This window comes from Entelurus aequoreus, linkage group LG10 (genome assembly GCF_033978785.1).
Source record: "Entelurus aequoreus isolate RoL-2023_Sb linkage group LG10, RoL_Eaeq_v1.1, whole genome shotgun sequence".
Lineage (NCBI taxonomy): Eukaryota > Metazoa > Chordata > Actinopteri > Syngnathiformes > Syngnathidae > Entelurus > Entelurus aequoreus.
In genome coordinates this window covers 77,405,488-77,422,235 of record NC_084740.1, presented here as the reverse complement: position 1 = coordinate 77,422,235, position 16,748 = coordinate 77,405,488, and the positions used below count along the sequence as shown (strand labels likewise).

The window sequence follows — 16,748 nt, the reverse complement described above, 5'->3', positions numbered from 1 at the left end:
TAAATGGGTGAGGGCGGACCTACGTCACTTCCGCCTACCAATCCCCTAGCAACCGGGAATTCGTTGAAAACAAAGCAGCTCACAGCGAACACAGCATTGACAGAAAAAGCATTTAACGAGCGTTGTGGCTTGGAAGTCGGCGTTAAATCCTTCATTTACGCATTTTTACTTATTCGCATATCGTGTGAAAAAACGAAAATGTATTATTTGCGTCAGACTCGTCTCAGTGAACTTTAAAGCTTCTCAGGCTTAGCTTAGCTTGCTAGTTAGCTTAGCCTGCGCGCTATTAAGAAAGAGACGCGGAAGTTATCAACAACAAGATCAAGTGTTAGTGTATAACGAAACCGGTTTTCGAAAATAGCTAGCTAGGCTATAGACTATATAGTATATTACTTACTTAACTTAATCCTCTTCTTCCCGGATGGGAAATAAGGCTTCGACGACTCGACGCCATTCATCTCGCTGCTGTGCTCGTCTCTGTGCCTCGCCCCATGTAAGCTTCATCTCTTTCAGCTCCCCTTCAACTGTTCTTCGCCAGGTGTTCTTTGGCCGCCCTGGCTTACGTTTTCCCGGTGGTGTCCATCTTAACGCTGCCTTTGGTATCCTCTCGTTGTCCGCTTTTCGAAAATAGCTAGCTAGGCTATAGACTATATAGTATAAACCGCATGTTATTTTTGTACAACAACAACTTCAGCTGTCGAACGTTATAAGGTACAAATTCAACAAGTACAACATTAGCACGGACGTATAGCCAAGTTGTGGTTAAGAAGGTGGATTTTTGTTCCTTATATTTACCAGAAACGAAGTGATCCGAACACACGACCCGGGACTTTGGGGGACTCCAGTGAGAACCGTCCTCGTTTTCCCGGTGTAAAGCTGCGAGCCATTTGTCTCGTCTCTGTGGGCTTTTATCACGCTTTGGCAGAACAAAATACAACCTTTGTTTTCCCTGTTTCCAGTTGTGGTTAGCACAACCAAAAACAACAGTTTTTCGGCATTTTGGAGGCAGAATGACGGGTTTAACCAGCGTAGGTCGACAGGTTAAAGAGTAATGGCGACGGTTTGTTTTCAACGCCAGTCTGGTTGCTATGGCTCGAAGAACCCGTATGTAGCTCAGTTGCCCGGATGTCGGCCCTCACCCATACTGTTCATCCGTTAGAAATTGACCCAGTTATGACAGCCAATCACAGGCGGACTTCCTCTCTGACGAATAGGAAGTTTTATATTCTGCCTTCACAATAAGAGACGACACTTTCCAGATCTTGGTCAAGTATGAAATAAAACGAATCTAAAATAACAAATGTTACTTAATATGGAGTTTATGTTTATTGTAATACTTCAAAGAGCGTTGGTTGATTAAAAAAACAAATCAAGCATACGTAGATATAGGTTTTATTTTGACACTTTCGAATGTAAACTTGACCCCCGGTTGCCGGGTCAAAGCGTCTGTTTTCTCAAAGCTTCCACGCTGAACGACACAAATGGCGGACCTAAAGTGAACATTATGGTCATTCGTTGGCTACAAACAAGCTTTGGGGCGCGCACATCCACCGAGAGATAGCAGGTGACTTGTAATGTAGCGGAGCGGATGTGTCCTTGTCGGCTAGCCGAGGAGGTGGAGCGTGAGGCGGCTTCTTATCTGAAACCTTCCGCGACGTGAGCTAGCAAAATAGAGCCCGAACATGGCTTCCTCTTTGGGTTGCTTCAGTGGCCCCGAAGTGTTGGAGGACGTCGGCCACGCCGGGAGTTTGATGAAGGGGTTGAAGGCGTTGTATGATAGTCGTCTTCTCTCGGACGTCGCCATCGAGGTTGACCTGGACGGAGAGCCCCTGCAGCCCCGCGGTGGTTATGGCGATGGGGCCACCATGAGTGACAGCCCCGTCCAGCTCTTCCTGTGCAGCCGCAACGTCCTCGCCGCTGCAAGCCCATACTTCAAGAGCATGTTCACCGGCGGCCTGAACGAAAGTGTCCAGGAGAAGGTGGTCATCCACGGGGTGGACGCCGAGTCCATGTCGGTCATCGTGACTTACTGCTACACGGGCATGGTGACCATCACGGAGGGTAACGTGCAGAGGCTGTACGCCGCCGCCAACATGCTGCAGCTGGAGTACATCAGGAACGCCTGCTCCAGCTTCATGATCCGCCGGCTGGACCTCTCCAACTGCGTGGGCGTCCTAAAATTTGCAGACACCTACGACAACCCCGAGCTGAAAGCCAGCGCTCAGGCCTTCATCGCCAGGAACTTTGGCCATCTGTGCGGCGGCGGGGAGCTGTGCGAGCTGGATCTGGTCCAGCTGAAGGAGCTGCTCTCCTTGGACACGTTGGACGTGGACTGCGAGGGGAAGGTGTGCTCGGCCGCCCTTCGGTGGATCGAGGTCAACGCTCCCCAGAAGAAGGAGGATGCGCTGCAGGCGCTGAGGTGCGTACGCTGGAACCTGTTCACCGAGAAGGACAAGCGCTACCTGGAGGGGCCGGTGGCGAGGCCGTTCATCGAGAAGCACCTGGAGTCCTTCTTCAACGGACCCGCCGGGGCCGGCTGCTGCACCTTGTCCACGTTCCTGGACGTCCCCAAGCACAGGATAGGCGTCAGCGCCAAGGAGATGATCCTCTTCTTCGGTCTACCCAACGACAACATCATGTGCTGCGACCCGTACTCTGAGGAGCTCTACTTCATGTCCGCTCCTCTTGTGGACCTCAGCAACCAGGACTACAAACGCTCCACCATGGAGTCCCTCATCGCGTGCTCCACCCCGGAAAACAACCTGTACTTGGCGTCCCACCTGTCCAAACACTTCTGGCAGTACAACCCGGTGCTCAACAGCTGGAAGGAGCTGGCAGAGAGGCCGCTGGGGAGGATCCACTCGGGTATGGGGTACCTCAACGGTCACGTGTACCTCCTCGGGGGCAGGAACCCTGTGACGGACGCGCGGCTGAAGGAGGTGGAGTGTTACAGCGTGCAGAGGAACCAGTGGACCTTTGTGGCGCCTCTGCCTCACTCGTTAGGAAAAATGCAGGTGGTGGCGCTGAACGACCAACTGTACGTGGTCAACAAGAGGCGCATGCTGTGCTACGACCCGCGCTGCAACCGCTGGCGCCTCTGCGGCTCGCTGCGGCGGGAGAAGCTGCACAAGGCGTGCGTGTACCAGGACCAGATCATCTGCGTGTGCGACATCCCCGTGGTGAAGGCCTACAACCCGGCCAGGGGGGAGTGGCGGCGGCTGGGCGACATCCCCATCGACAGCCACGCCCTCAACTACCAGGTGATCCAGCACGGCGGCAAGCTCCTCCTCCTCACGCAGACGCTGCTGCAGCACAACAAGAACCGCGTCCTCATGCACGAGTACGACCTGGCGCGGGAGAGCTGGAAGACCGTCATGGCCGTCTACGTGGCCACGCTGGGGCCCGTGTGCGTGTCCACGCGCGTCTACCCGGCGTGCCTCGGCTCGGCGCGCAGTTTCCCCACGGAGGAGGACGACGACAGCGGCTCCAGCGCCGACTGGGACCTGGACGGCTTGACGGACGCGGATTCCGACACAGGCAGCTCTAGCTCCTTCTCGGACGAGAACTGGTAGGCAAGACGTGTTTTTCTGAACACAGCTAGGATGCTCTCATGGTGAGCTGGAGCCTACCCCAGCTGACTTAGGAGCCGTGGACTGGCTGGGCTAAATGTCCCGGGAGCTTTTTATAGCCCAGTTCCTCCTGAGATTTGTTTGTTCTTTCAAAATCAACATGGCGGGCAGTTTACAATGTTTTCCACCCTTCCCACTCACATTCTTCGTTTGCAGACGTGCCGTGAAGCTTTGCTAGTAAAATATTCCAAACGTCAAATTCCGGTGTCGTAGTGTTGATTTGGTGCTATGTTTTGTCAACGCACACAGAAGATGGTTTGATTGGCAGAAGTGCTACAATGTCATACTTCAGCAGATACCTACAGTGAAACCTGTTCAGGTCCAACACAATCTGTGGAAAACTCTGTTACACTTTAGCTGTACAGGCAGGTAAAACAAACGTTAGTGTAAAAATTGTTAATTAATAAAGAAACAATCTTTTTTTAAACCTGATTAATCATGATTAATCCCAGTAAATTACCTGCGTCTATAGTGAGAATTACCCTTAAAAAAACATTTTGACACAAATGTAATTTTATTATTAGAATATCATACACGAAACTTTAAAAAAAAAAAGTTTACTTCAATAATACTCATCTTTTAAAAAACAAAACTTGGAAAAATGTGATCTACACTTAAAATGCAGTAAATTAAATAAATAGCATAATTAATGTGTTTAAATAATAATGCAATCATTTTGAAATCACGACTGTTGCAGTTCATGAGGTGAATTTGACAGCCCTAATTGAAACATAAACCTTCACTTTGATAACAGAATATACATTTCATAATATTATAATAATAATAATAAATGAACTAAATTGAATTCTTTTTTTTCAAAATGTTAATAATGACATTTAATTGACCCTTGTACTAAAAGTCAAAACATGCGGAGGCCATTTTGAAAAAAGAAGCTCAAACTAGTCTCATTGATAGGCGACATAAGGCAGGGGTTCTTCACCCTTTTAGCCTTGCGGCCCAACTTTTCCACTACAGAGGGGCCCAGGGCCCATTCAAATATTAACATTGAATGAGTAATCTTGCTCTTGATTTTAATCCTATTCAATAATTATATCTAACCTACTTACAGTTGAACAGGATAAACCTTTTCAAATGCTATGGAACCATGTGTTAATCACAATGATTAATATCAAGGCTTAGGTCAGGCTGATTACAAAAATAAATACTGATCAAATATTCTGCAAAAGAAGGGACTCAAAAACTGCTGAAAAATAAATGTACTTACAATTACGGAGTGCTAAAATAAGTACATTCTAACTAAATAATAATAGTAAATAATATATGTTTCTTAAATAAATTGTCAATAAAATTCAAAAGCAAATGAAAATACAGCTTCACCTCTTTAGTCGTAAATTTTGCGCTTTAGGAACTTCTCTCTGACTTCTGCTCCAGACTTCTTCTGTTTGTTTGATATTATCATTACTTTTTGGCGGCCCTGTAGATGGGCCCTGGCCCTACAGTTAAAAAGCACTGACATAGGTATTATTATTAGTATCAACATTTCAGGTTTATCTTTTTGCTCTTTTTTTCTTACGTTTTTACTGTTGTTTTGGTTTATATCAACAGTATGCGGGGCCGCCCCTCCGATTTGCATAGGTCCCTGTTTTTGTGTGAGGAAGCGCATGTAAAATGTCAATGACACATTCCTAGCTGCTTCCTGCTCTGTCACTGATGGGAACTTTATGGCAAATTTCCTCACATAGTCCCACTGGCTCACATAGTGCAGAGCGTTAGACCTTGTCTGGTGGCCCTGGGCACGCCCTGACCATATGCTGTGGGCCACAAATGGGTCCTGAGTCACACTTTGGACACCCCTGGTGTATCGTCTTGTTTTCTTAGAAGTGTCGCCCTAGGGAAAAAGCCAAAGATAAAGCAGAACGCACAGTTAATCAAAATAATGCTGACTGAACTGAGGCCTCACATGACATGGGACATCATAAATGTGCTACTTTAGAGGCGGAGATATACGTATTAACTTTTTTGTAGGGGTGCAACCTAAAAACGTGTCTTTCCCTTTAAATCTCAAAACTTTGGGGATGCAGAGACTGCAATGTCAAAAATGTAGCCTGCCCATGCTGCAGAGTTGCATTTTCAGCAGGCTTTGCAACAAGGCAGAATTTTTTTTGCACTTTTCCGAGAGGTCCAATTTCTTAGAAGTATGAAATAGTTTGTGTTGGATGTAACACATTATAAGATTGCACAGCTGTTTGAATCGCAGCCATCGTGCACTGTGCTCACAATATTAGGTACACAAAACATGTGTGTGTTGTGTCTCAACCTGACATTGTGACCAGTGAGTGCGTTATGCTGACTCAGGGCATCTTCACCTTGAAATAAATTGTGTGTGTGGGTTTATATCAGTATTTTTAGTTTTATTTGATGTTTAGGAGTTTTTAGCTGATTATTGATCCTGTCTTGCCAAAAACTACAACCCAGATTCCATTTATTTACTTTCCCAGTATTACTAAACCCATGACCAAATGTGCTGTCACATTAGTGTATTGTTGTAATATTTGTGATTTTTGTATGCTGTCTAGATGCAATTTTAATGTATATTTTTGTGTGTGTTACACAAAACTATTTTTATCGTACCTGTCAAATAAATCATGCAAATAAAACAGTGGAGTGCTTCAAAAAATGCTGAAATTATGTAAAATTATACAAAAAATGCAAACGTTTTACAATAATAATTTGAATTAATATCATGATTTATTTGTAATTAAACCAAATGTGAACATGTTAAAGACCGTAAGTGAACGTGTTATTGCTGAGACAATATATGTTAAGTTATCTAACACAATGCATCCACATCTTAGCTTTGTGCTATACTGCATGTCTGGGGTCCCCAAACTTTTTGACTTGGGGGGCCCATTGGGTTAAAAAAATTTGGCCGGGGGCCGGGTTGTGTGTGTGTATGTATGTATGTATATATATATATATATATATATATATATATATATATATATATATATATATATATATATATATATATACTGTGTGTATATATATATATACTGTGTGTATATATATATATATATATATATATATATATATTCCTTACACACTAGTTGACTAAAAGAGTGCGCACTTGCCGCACGCTCGCCCGACACTGCGGCGTAAGCGCGATGATGTCACGTTATCGATGGGAAAATGCAATTTTTGACAATATGATTTGCCTGAGCGGCTAGGAGACTCCGAGAGTAACAAGCAGTAGAAAATAGATTAGATAGGACAAATAAAAAAATAAAAACCTTGAGACTTCCCACGGGCCGGATTTTGGATGCTGGCGGGCTGTATTCGGCCTGCGGGCCGTAGTTTGGGGACCCCTGATCTAAACTTTACCGCTGCCGGGTATTTTTTTCTATACTTTTATTGTAATATTTTCAGAATGTGCTTGTTCTATTTTTGGCCAAAGAAAGACAAAGAAAACAATCTGAAGCTGTCTTTATTTTTTAGTTTTAATGCCATGATTGTAATAGTCCGGCCCGCGTGTGCACAGATTTCCTTCCATGCGGCCCCTGAGCTCAAATGAGATGGACACCCTGATGTACAGTATTACAGTATATGTAACAGCTGCAGCAAAAAGAAAAGAAAAGGGCAGCATAAAATAGAGAGTAGATCCATCAGAAAATAACATTATAAACAAAGAGAGGTAGCTAACAAAGAAGCGGTTGGACTAATAAATAAAAAACTTCTCGCGGGCCGTAGTTTGGGGACCCCTGCTGTATGTGATTAAGCAAATTAGCGTAATATCCAAGAATACATGTCATTAATATCTAATTCATTTTGTTTTCGATAAAAACGAAAATGGCCGCACTTTAGACACCACTGTTCTAAACCATTACCATAAAGACCCTTAAAAGTCTTTCTATTCAACACTAAGATATCTACTGAATTAAAAACATTCTACCTTTATACTAGTTTAATATGTTTATTATAGTAGTTGCAGTCATGTATCATAATGAGAGCTTTTAAAAGTTATGTTGGCTATGTCACGCCAATTTTCTTCCCATCACATAAAACATTCCTAACCCCCATTTACTTCCGGGGTCATTTCCGCTCACGTCAGTTCCTCTTACGTCATTGACAGCGATCGATAGCACTTCGTTTGACTCTTTTTTTTTTTTATAATACAGCGTTAACAAAACGTCTGAATTATCAACAATAATGTTGATTTAAAGTACAGACATTTAACATTATATATTAATTAATATTACTGAAATGTTTCAACAATAATGTTGATTTAAAGTACAGACATTTAACAGTATTATATATTAATTAATATTACTGAAATGGTTTCAACAATAATGTTGATTTAAAGTAGTACAGACATTTAACAGTATTACTGTTGGGTTTCTTCCTTCTTCATTCATCTTCAATGAATACTCCAGTTGTATATATATGAAAGATGATGGTTTATTTTAAGAATGGTTCAGTACAATGCCTCACAGCACCGGGAAACAAAACATCGGTAACTGTGGGAAAAAGAACACAACTCCATCGAACTTTTCTGTGTGTGTGACGTCATTTCCTGGCGCGCAGTGAACCGGAAGAGATCACCTGACGATAGCGCGGATGAACCGGCACTACCGTATATAACCTATTGGAGGCGCATAACAACAACGGCAAGCCTCTCTTCTCATGATACACAGAAACAGCATTAATAACAATGAGATCACATTTACTCAACAACCCCCCTTGATCTCATGACCATGAAACAGTGAAACACATTAGTTTCCAAAAAAAAATAATTTGAATTTGTCAATCTTGGCTCTTGTAGTAGGTTTTGTTAAAATGTCTGCAACCATGTCTTCTGTAGGACAGTAGACTAATGAAATTTTCCCTTCAGTGAGTGCCTCACGAATGAAATGATATTTAACATCAATATGTTTGGACCTCTGTCTATTAACTGGATTTTTGCTCAACAAAAGAGCCCCTTGATTGTCTCCATGAATTGTTGTACAATCATACAAACATTTGTCCATGCCACTCAACAGTTGGGTGATATAAATACTTTCTCGTGTAGTGGTGGATAAGCCAATATATTCAGCTTCACAAGTTGACAATGCAACTGTTGGTTGTTTCTTTGATTTCCAGGATATAGCTGGACCTTGTTTTGTTAGACCGAAACAATATCCACTAGTGCTGCGTCGGTCTTCCACCGATGATGCCCAGTCTGAATCGCTAAATGCAATCAGGTTGAGGCCTTCCTCACTTTTCTTGAAACTTAGTTCAAAGTCTTGTGTACCCTTGAGATACCTTAGCACACGTTTGGCAGCAACTAGATCCTGTGCTGTTGGCTTTGCCAATGTTTGTGATAACCTACCAACAATCCAGCTGATATCTGGTCTGGTGCAGGTCATGGCATAGATCAAACTACCAATGATTTCACGGTATTCTCTGGGGTTTACCACTTCGGTAGTGTCACACTCATTTTCCTTTGTAGTGCTCAGTTCTACTTTCTGTTCAGAAGGAGTGCTTCTAGGTTTGCATTCTGACATGCCAAATCTTTCAAGCATCTTTTGTATGTACATCTTTTGATCCATTTTGATTTCATTCTGTTTCTGTTCAAAATGAATACCCAGGAAATAAGATATCTTACCTAGGTCTTTCATGTTGAATTTGGCTTTCATTGTGTCTTTGAATTGCTCAAGTGCTTCTTTGCTACTTGCAGCAATGATCAGGTCGTCCACCCAGATGATAACAATGACTGTTTCATTTTCTGTTTGTTTTCGGTAGACACAATGATCAGATAGGTTTCTTTTGAAATTGTTTTGCTCTAAATGGTCATTTAGAAGTTTGTACCAATTTCTTCCTGATTGTTTTAGGCCATAGATTGATTTCTTCAACCTAAATACTAGATTTTCACCTGTGTCCGATGTTTTCTGAAAACCTTCTGGTTGTTCTAGGTATATCTCTTCATCAATGGGGGCATGTAAATATGCCGTTTTCACATCCATCTGGTGGATGGTGAGGTCATTTTGGACAGCTATTTGCATCAATGCACGCACAGAAGTAATGTCTGCGGTTGGTGCAAATGTTTCTTGATAATCTATACCTTCAGTTTGACTGTATCCTTTGGCAACATATCTAGCTTTGAAAAGCTGTCCTTTCTCTGTGTTTTCTTTGAGAGCATAAACCCACTTTCCGCCTACTGTATTTTTCCCTTTTGGTAATGTTGTAAGTTCAAATGTGTCATTTTCTTTGAGAGATGCCAACTCGTCTTTCATGGCTTTTTCCCAGCTGGCTGCCTCTGATGACATCAGGGTGTCTTTATACGTCTGTGGGACTCCACACACTGCCCTGCAACAGTGATCAATAACGTCATGGCTTTCATTGATATCATCAATGTTTGTTACATATTCCTCTAAGTATTTTGGAGGAACAATTCTCTCTCTCTTTGGGTAACGACCTCTTTGTTCTGTTCTAGTCTCTATGTTAGTTGTGGCATCATCTAACACCACATCTTCCTCTACTTCCAGATTTTGTGTTTGGTTATCAACATCATTTTGAGTTACAGTTTGATTTTTGATGCTCACTGATTTTTCTGACACAGTGTCAGGTAGTTTGGTTTCATTGCTTTCACAATCTGGGATTTCCAAGTCATACGCATTTGTTTGTGTCTCTTTTTCTGCAGTGTTCTTTTTGGTGAATTTTACCAGTCTGTGTTTTGACACCTTTCTTGACTGTGGATCATAGACCAAGTATGCTGGACTATTTTTACTATAGCCCACAAATACTCCTTTCTCACACCTTGGTTCAAGTTTCTTGTGACTGTGAGTGTATGCGTAACACTCCGAACCAAACACCCACATTTTTTAAATGTTGGGCTTCTTTCCAGTTAGCATGAAATATGGTGTGTTCTTTGTTCTGTCATTGTAACATCTGTTCCGAATGTGGGCGGCACTTTGAACAGCATAAGGCCATAATGTTTTTGGTAACTCTTTTTCTAGTAGCATACACCTTGCCATTTCAAACAGTGTTCGCCACTGTCTTTCAGCTGTACCGTTTTGATGAGGAGAATAAGGTGATGAGGTTTCATGTCTGATACCTTTCTCTCTCAAAAGTGTTTGAAAAACGTTTCCAGTGAACTCAGTTCCATTATCTGAGCGCATACATTTTACGTTGCCATATGGGGAAACGTCTGCAATGAACTTCTCTGTCGCAAGGGTAGTTTCACTCTTATTTTTCAAGAAGTAAACAAATACTGCCCCTGAATAATCATCAGTAAATGAGACTGAATATTTATGCCCATCTAATCCAATGGGGTCAATGGGACCGGCCAGGTCAGTGTGCACCAGCTCTAGGGGTGCACTAGCTTTGACATCAGGTAATTTGTTCCTAGTGTTAGTGAATTTTCCTTGTGTACAAATGTCACATTCTATTTTTGCATCTCCTGTAACTGTCATGCCTGTCACAACATTTTGAAGCTTCAACACATCATTCACATTGCAGTGCCCCAAGATCTCGTGCCATGTTTTCACATCACAACATAGGTTCACTTTGTCTTTTGACATCATGTCATGCACAGAATCATCATACAGTTTTTGATGGTTTACCGTTTTGAGGTAGTACAGTCTCTCGTGTACTTCTATCTTGAAGGTGTTTCCTTCTTTCGTGATGAGCCGGTTTTGTCCTTCTCCGAAGATCACTTGAGCTCCATTAGTCGTGGCTGCTTTCACCGACATGAAGTCTTGTGGGTAGGTTGGGATGAACAAGGCGTTCTTCAGTGTGACGGGGACGCTTCTCCCCTCTGTGTTGCGTAGAAGAACCACTGCATCGCCTCTCTTCAGCGCCACGTTGTTCTTCCTTGTTCCATCGGCCAACTCCATGTAGTGTTTGTTTGGGTTAAAAGTCTCATCAAATCGTGTGAATTTGCTCTTCTCAGTGATTATGTGTGACGTCGCCCCACAGTCCACCATCAGTCCATTTTGTTTGATGCCGTCTGGAAGCACCAAATGACTGGCTTGGAACACAAAGGAGGTGCCAATTTCCTTTGAATCTTCTTCTTTCTCCATAGTTTGTTTAGCAGAGTCAGGCTTGGTTTTTCTTCTGCACGTCGCGTCTGTATGTGTTGTGCTTCGGTGGTAGTTGCACCACTTTGGTGTTGTTTTGTGGGGACAATTTTTCGCAAAATGTCCACGATTCCCACATCCATAACAGGTCGCTGACGCTATGTCCACTTTCATTACATTGTCTGATTTTGGTTTGTGTTCAAATTTTTCTGTCTCTTCGTAGCTTCGTAGTTTGCTCTTGAACTCTACAAAAGTCACTTCATCGTTGCTCTGTGTCATGTGAATGACGAATGGTTTGTATGGTTCCGGTAGGCCCCGCAGAACCATAGCAATGCTCAACTCATCGCATATTACTTGCTTTGTATTTCTTAAAGCAGTCACTATCTTTTCAGCTCTAATGATGTAGTCTGTAATAGTTTCTTCTGAGTCTTTCTTCAGGGAACACAATTCGTTGTACAGGGAAATAATTCTTGGCTTACCATCACTGGCATAATGGCGCCGTAAAATTTGTAGTGCTTTGCGACCATCGTCAGCAGCGTCTCTCATCACCAACGACAGACTTTTGTCGTCTAGGAATTGGATTAGCTCTGCAAAGCATTCTGCATTCTTCTCTGGGTCCACCTCACCAGAGGAAAGTATTGTGTCCTTTAAACGTTCAAGTCTCATGTGACCAAGAAATTTTACTTCCCAAAGTTCGTAGTTGTCCTCGTCTCCATCGAAGATCAGGCGCTGCCATCTTCCTCCCGTTGCACGTCTGGGCCCATAACCTGTTGGGTTTCTTCCTTCTTCATTCATCTTCAATGAATACTCCAGTTGTATATATATGAAAGATGATGGTTTATTTTAAGAATGGTTCAGTACAATGCCTCACAGCACCGGGAAACAAAACATCGGTAACTGTGGGAAAAAGAACACAACTCCATCGAACTTTTCTGTGTGTGTGACGTCATTTCCTGGCGCGCAGTGAACCGGAAGAGATCACCTGACGATAGCGCGGATGAACCGGCACTACCGTATATAACCTATTGGAGGCGCATAACAACAACGGCAAGCCTCTCTTCTCATGATACACAGAAACAGCATTAATAACAATGAGATCACATTTACTCAACAATTACATATTAATTAATATTTTTTGCACGTTACCACGAAGACAGAAGTTCGCAGCAGCGGCCCTAACACTCCGCTTGAAATGTTGTGAAGCCTGCTGGTGTTTGACATAAGTCCCCTGGGACAGATAAAGACGAATATCATCCAGTGACACCACCATTTTCAGGAGATTTGGATTTATCGATCGCTGGCAATGACGTAAGAGGAAATGACGTAAGTAAGAGGAACTGACGTAACCGGAAATGACCCCGGAAGTAAATGGGGGTTAGGAAGGTTTTTGTGATGGGAAGAAAATTGGCGTGACAGCTACCTCATTAAAGTGCATGATTATGAACATTAGTAACAGTTCTACATGACTAAAATTGGTGCAGGTTTTATGTTGTTTACGTCACGTCAACAACAATAATAATACAAATATTTTAAAATCAATACCTAGCTGACAGATTTGGAAAAAAAGATGTATTTATTAATGATCTACAACACAAAGCGAACTCAAAAGTTAGGCATAAATAAGTATAATTGTCATTATTAAAATAGGGTCACTTGCAATTTATTGGATATAAGTTATTCAGAGGATCAAATATAATGTCAAATTTTGTAATGAAATCCGAATTTTAATCAAAATGTATTATAATCAGAGAACGCTGTTGACATTTCATTTCCGGTGTACTTTCTCGCTAGTTCTCGCGATATTTTCCACCCATTCAGTTCAGCGGGAGTGCAGCGAGTCCACACACCGCGAGAAGATGATGAAGATGGCAACCGATAGATCCCAAAAATGAGCGATCATGGCAATAGATCACAAATCCGCCGGCGGTGAAGATTTGATTGACGACTCCCTCGAGCTGTCGTCGTCGTACCAAGACAGCAACTGTCGCGTGTTCAAAATCATCGTCATAGGAGACACCAGCGTGGGGAAGACGTGTCTGACTTACAGGTTCTGTGGCGGCTCTTTCCTCAACAATCCCGAGGCGACCATCGGCGTAGACTTCCGGGAGAAGACGCTGAGGCTGGACGGGGAAGTCATCAAGGTGAGACGGCCGTGCTAGCTCACTAAACATTACAACATTAAAACATCACATTCGTAGCTAGAACATTTCTACAGTAAAGCTTCACTAGTTTGAAGACCAAATATGTTTATTCATGCCGGGAAAACGTCACAATACTCCGAAACGATAGGGGGCAATCTATTTCTGGAATAGTCCCATTTTTTAAAAATTTAACTTTCATTAATTAATTTTTAAAATATTTTTTATATTAAACAATTGTACACACAAACAATATAAATTTACCAGTGGCGGGCCGTGCGTTTCCCACCTAGTCCTTCAGCGATGTCCGACTTCAATGATTACTTCTCCATCCATTATCTACCGCTTGTCCCTCTCAAAATACCATCATTGATGTCACCACATGACCATTGCTGGAGAAATACGATACAGAAACACATTTACGCACTACTGGGCATTGTACAAAACAGGTTATTTTCTGGCGCATTTAAAAATCAATAAACCCGCATCAGCAATTAAAACATCTTATTTGGTGCTGTCAAAATGTAAATTGCCAAAAACTAGAGATGTCCAATAATGGCTTTTTTTGCCGATATTCCGATATTGTCCAACTTTTAATTACAGATTCCGATATCAACCGATACAGATATATACAGTGGTGGAATGAACACATTATTATGCCTAATTTTGTTGTGATGCCCCGCTGGATGCATTAAACCATGTAACAAGGTTTTCCAAAATAAATCAACTCAAGTTGTGGAAAAAAAATGCCAACATGGCACTGCCATATTTATTATTGAAGTCACAAAGTGCATTCTTTTTTTTAACATGCCTCAAAACAGCAGCTTGGAATTTGGGACATGCTCTCCCTGAGAGAGCATGAAGAGGTTGAGGTGGTAGGGTGGTGTATATTGTAGCGTCCTGGAAGAGTTAGTGCTGCAAGGGGTTCTGGGTATTTGTTCTGTTGTGTTTATGTTGTGCTACGGTGCGGATGTTCTCCCGAAATTTGTTTGTCATTCTTGTTTGGTGTGGGTTCACAGTGTGGCGCATATTTGTAACAGTGTTAAAGTTGTTTATACGTCCACCCTCAGTGTGACCTGTATGGCTGTTGACCTAGTATGCTTGCATTCACTTGTGTGTGTGTGAAAAGCCGTAGATATTATGTGACTGGGCCGGCACGCAAAGGCAGTGCCTTTAAGGTTTATTGGCGCTCTGTACTTCTCCCTACGTCCGTGTACACAGCGGCCTTTTAAAAAGTCATACATTTTACTTTTTGAAACCGATACCGATAATTTCCGATATTACATTTTAAAGTATTTATCGGCCGATAATATCAGCAGTCCGATATTATCGGACATCTCTACTCATTAACATTCAAAATGTTGACTATATGACACTAGCGCCCCTTCAGGCGAAAGAGGTATTACAAGACAAGCCATTCTAGTTGGAAGTTGTCTCTTCAGTTGCACAATTATATCACATTGGTAGTGTTTTGGCTTTTAACATTTGCATCTTTGTGGGGGCCAGTTGCAGATATGGGACACGGCAGGCCAGGAGCGTTTCCGTAAGAGCATGGTGGACCACTACTACCGCAGCGTTCACGCCGTCATCTTCGTGTACGACGTCACCAGCCTGGCCACTTTCCAGAGCCTCCCCGAGTGGATCGAGGAGTGCGGCCGTCACTCCGTGGGGCCCCTAGTGCCGCGCGTGGTGGTGGGAAACAAGTGCGACCTAAGGGACCGTCGCGAGGTGCCCACGTCTGCGGCCCAGTGCCTCGCCGACGCGCACAACATGCCCCTCTTCGAAGCCTCGGCCAAGGACCCGGCTGAGGAGGAGCACGTGGAAGCCATTTTCTTGACTTTGGCTTACAGACTAAAGAGTCATAAACCTCTGAGACTGAAGCAGCCTGCTGCTGAGGGTGATGTCAGGTGTCTGTGGAAGCCCAGAAAGCAGGAGGCGGGGACTTGTCAATGCTGATAATAAGCTCCGCCTCCAACCACAAGACCGTACATCTTAATCAGCCTGCTGTAAAGCAAAGGCTAACAAGTTTGCACTATATTTTTATTAAATGTATTCACAAATACAGACATGTAGCGAAGGAAAATACAATCTATTTTTAGCTCATTTATCAAAAAATATAACTGACGAGTGCCCTTAATTTTGATCATGTAAAGAGCTGATATGCAATTAAACACGTAGCAACTTAGCTGTGCAGACGTAAAGAGAAAAAATGTACACTGCAAGTGACATTTCCATCAATAACGTGAAAGTATACATGAGGCATTTTATTATTATTTTATTATTTTTTGTGACAGACAAAAAACAACCTTGAATTGCAGACATTGTCTCCGGAAGACCTTGGAGTTCATCACATGCCACAAGGTGACGCGACGATGTGGAATTTCAATGCAACCTATTTTTGTCTTGCATGCAAATCTCCAAAATAAAGAAAATTCCGGCTCCTTTTGTTTTGGGTATTTTGACTTCATCAGCACTTACATTTTAATGGTTCAATAGTTTGTTGTCTTCTTATTGCATCATACTGTCAAATAATTCTACATATTTTGGCTCACATTAATTTTTTTCCCAAATGTTTTTAGACTGCTGACTTTAAGGCCCTAATCACTACTTTCAAATCAGTTTATTTTAAAGCAATTTAGGATTCAAAACATTGTACCTCATACATACAAAAATATCGTTGGATCTTTTGCATTTATCTATGAAAAGAGATAATTAAAGTCCTAACTTGGTGATACCATACTGCATATTTCACATGTTCACCGACCGCTTTAAGTAAATAGTCGAACAGCGCCTCACTGTGGCTAACGCCGGAATTGTTAATGCTGCGTTCACTTGACGTCGGAGTATAACAGAAGAACGAGGTCAAACCCGGATCATTGTTTTAATAATTGCATTTTTACCGAATAGTTTAACCAGATGCATTTGAAAGAGCGCACATATAACATAACCTTCGACAATAAACCATG

General features: G+C 42.5%; 2 protein-coding genes across 2 annotated transcripts; both read left to right on the top strand.

Annotated features, from left to right (window-relative positions):
- The first annotated feature begins 1,418 nt into the window (after positions 1 to 1,418).
- kbtbd7 (kelch repeat and BTB (POZ) domain containing 7) lies at positions 1,419 to 6,264 on the top strand. Its single transcript, XM_062061750.1, has one exon. It carries the CDS (start codon positions 1,683 to 1,685, stop codon positions 3,570 to 3,572), a length of 1,890 nt encoding a protein of 629 aa, XP_061917734.1. The 5' UTR covers positions 1,419 to 1,682; the 3' UTR covers positions 3,573 to 6,264.
- A 7,157-nt stretch (positions 6,265 to 13,421) lies between these two features.
- Positions 13,422 to 16,218, top strand: zgc:101559 (Ras-related protein Rab-33B-like). Its single transcript, XM_062061749.1, has 2 exons — positions 13,422 to 13,785; positions 15,289 to 16,218. The coding sequence occupies exons 1-2, from the start codon at positions 13,543 to 13,545 to the stop codon at positions 15,736 to 15,738; spliced, it is 693 nt and encodes a 230-aa protein (XP_061917733.1). The 5' UTR covers positions 13,422 to 13,542; the 3' UTR covers positions 15,739 to 16,218.
- Positions 16,219 to 16,748: the final 530 nt, after the last annotated feature.

Coding starts and splice junctions, on each gene's coding strand:
- kbtbd7 (XM_062061750.1), top strand. CDS start 1,683: ATGGCTTCCTCTTTGGGTTGCTTCAGTGGCCCCGAAGTGTTGGAGGAC.
- zgc:101559 (XM_062061749.1), top strand. CDS start 13,543: ATGGCAATAGATCACAAATCCGCCGGCGGTGAAGATTTGATTGACGAC. Junction 13,786..15,288: donor TGGACGGGGAAGTCATCAAG/GTGAGACGGCCG, acceptor TGTGGGGGCCAG/TTGCAGATATGGGACACGGC.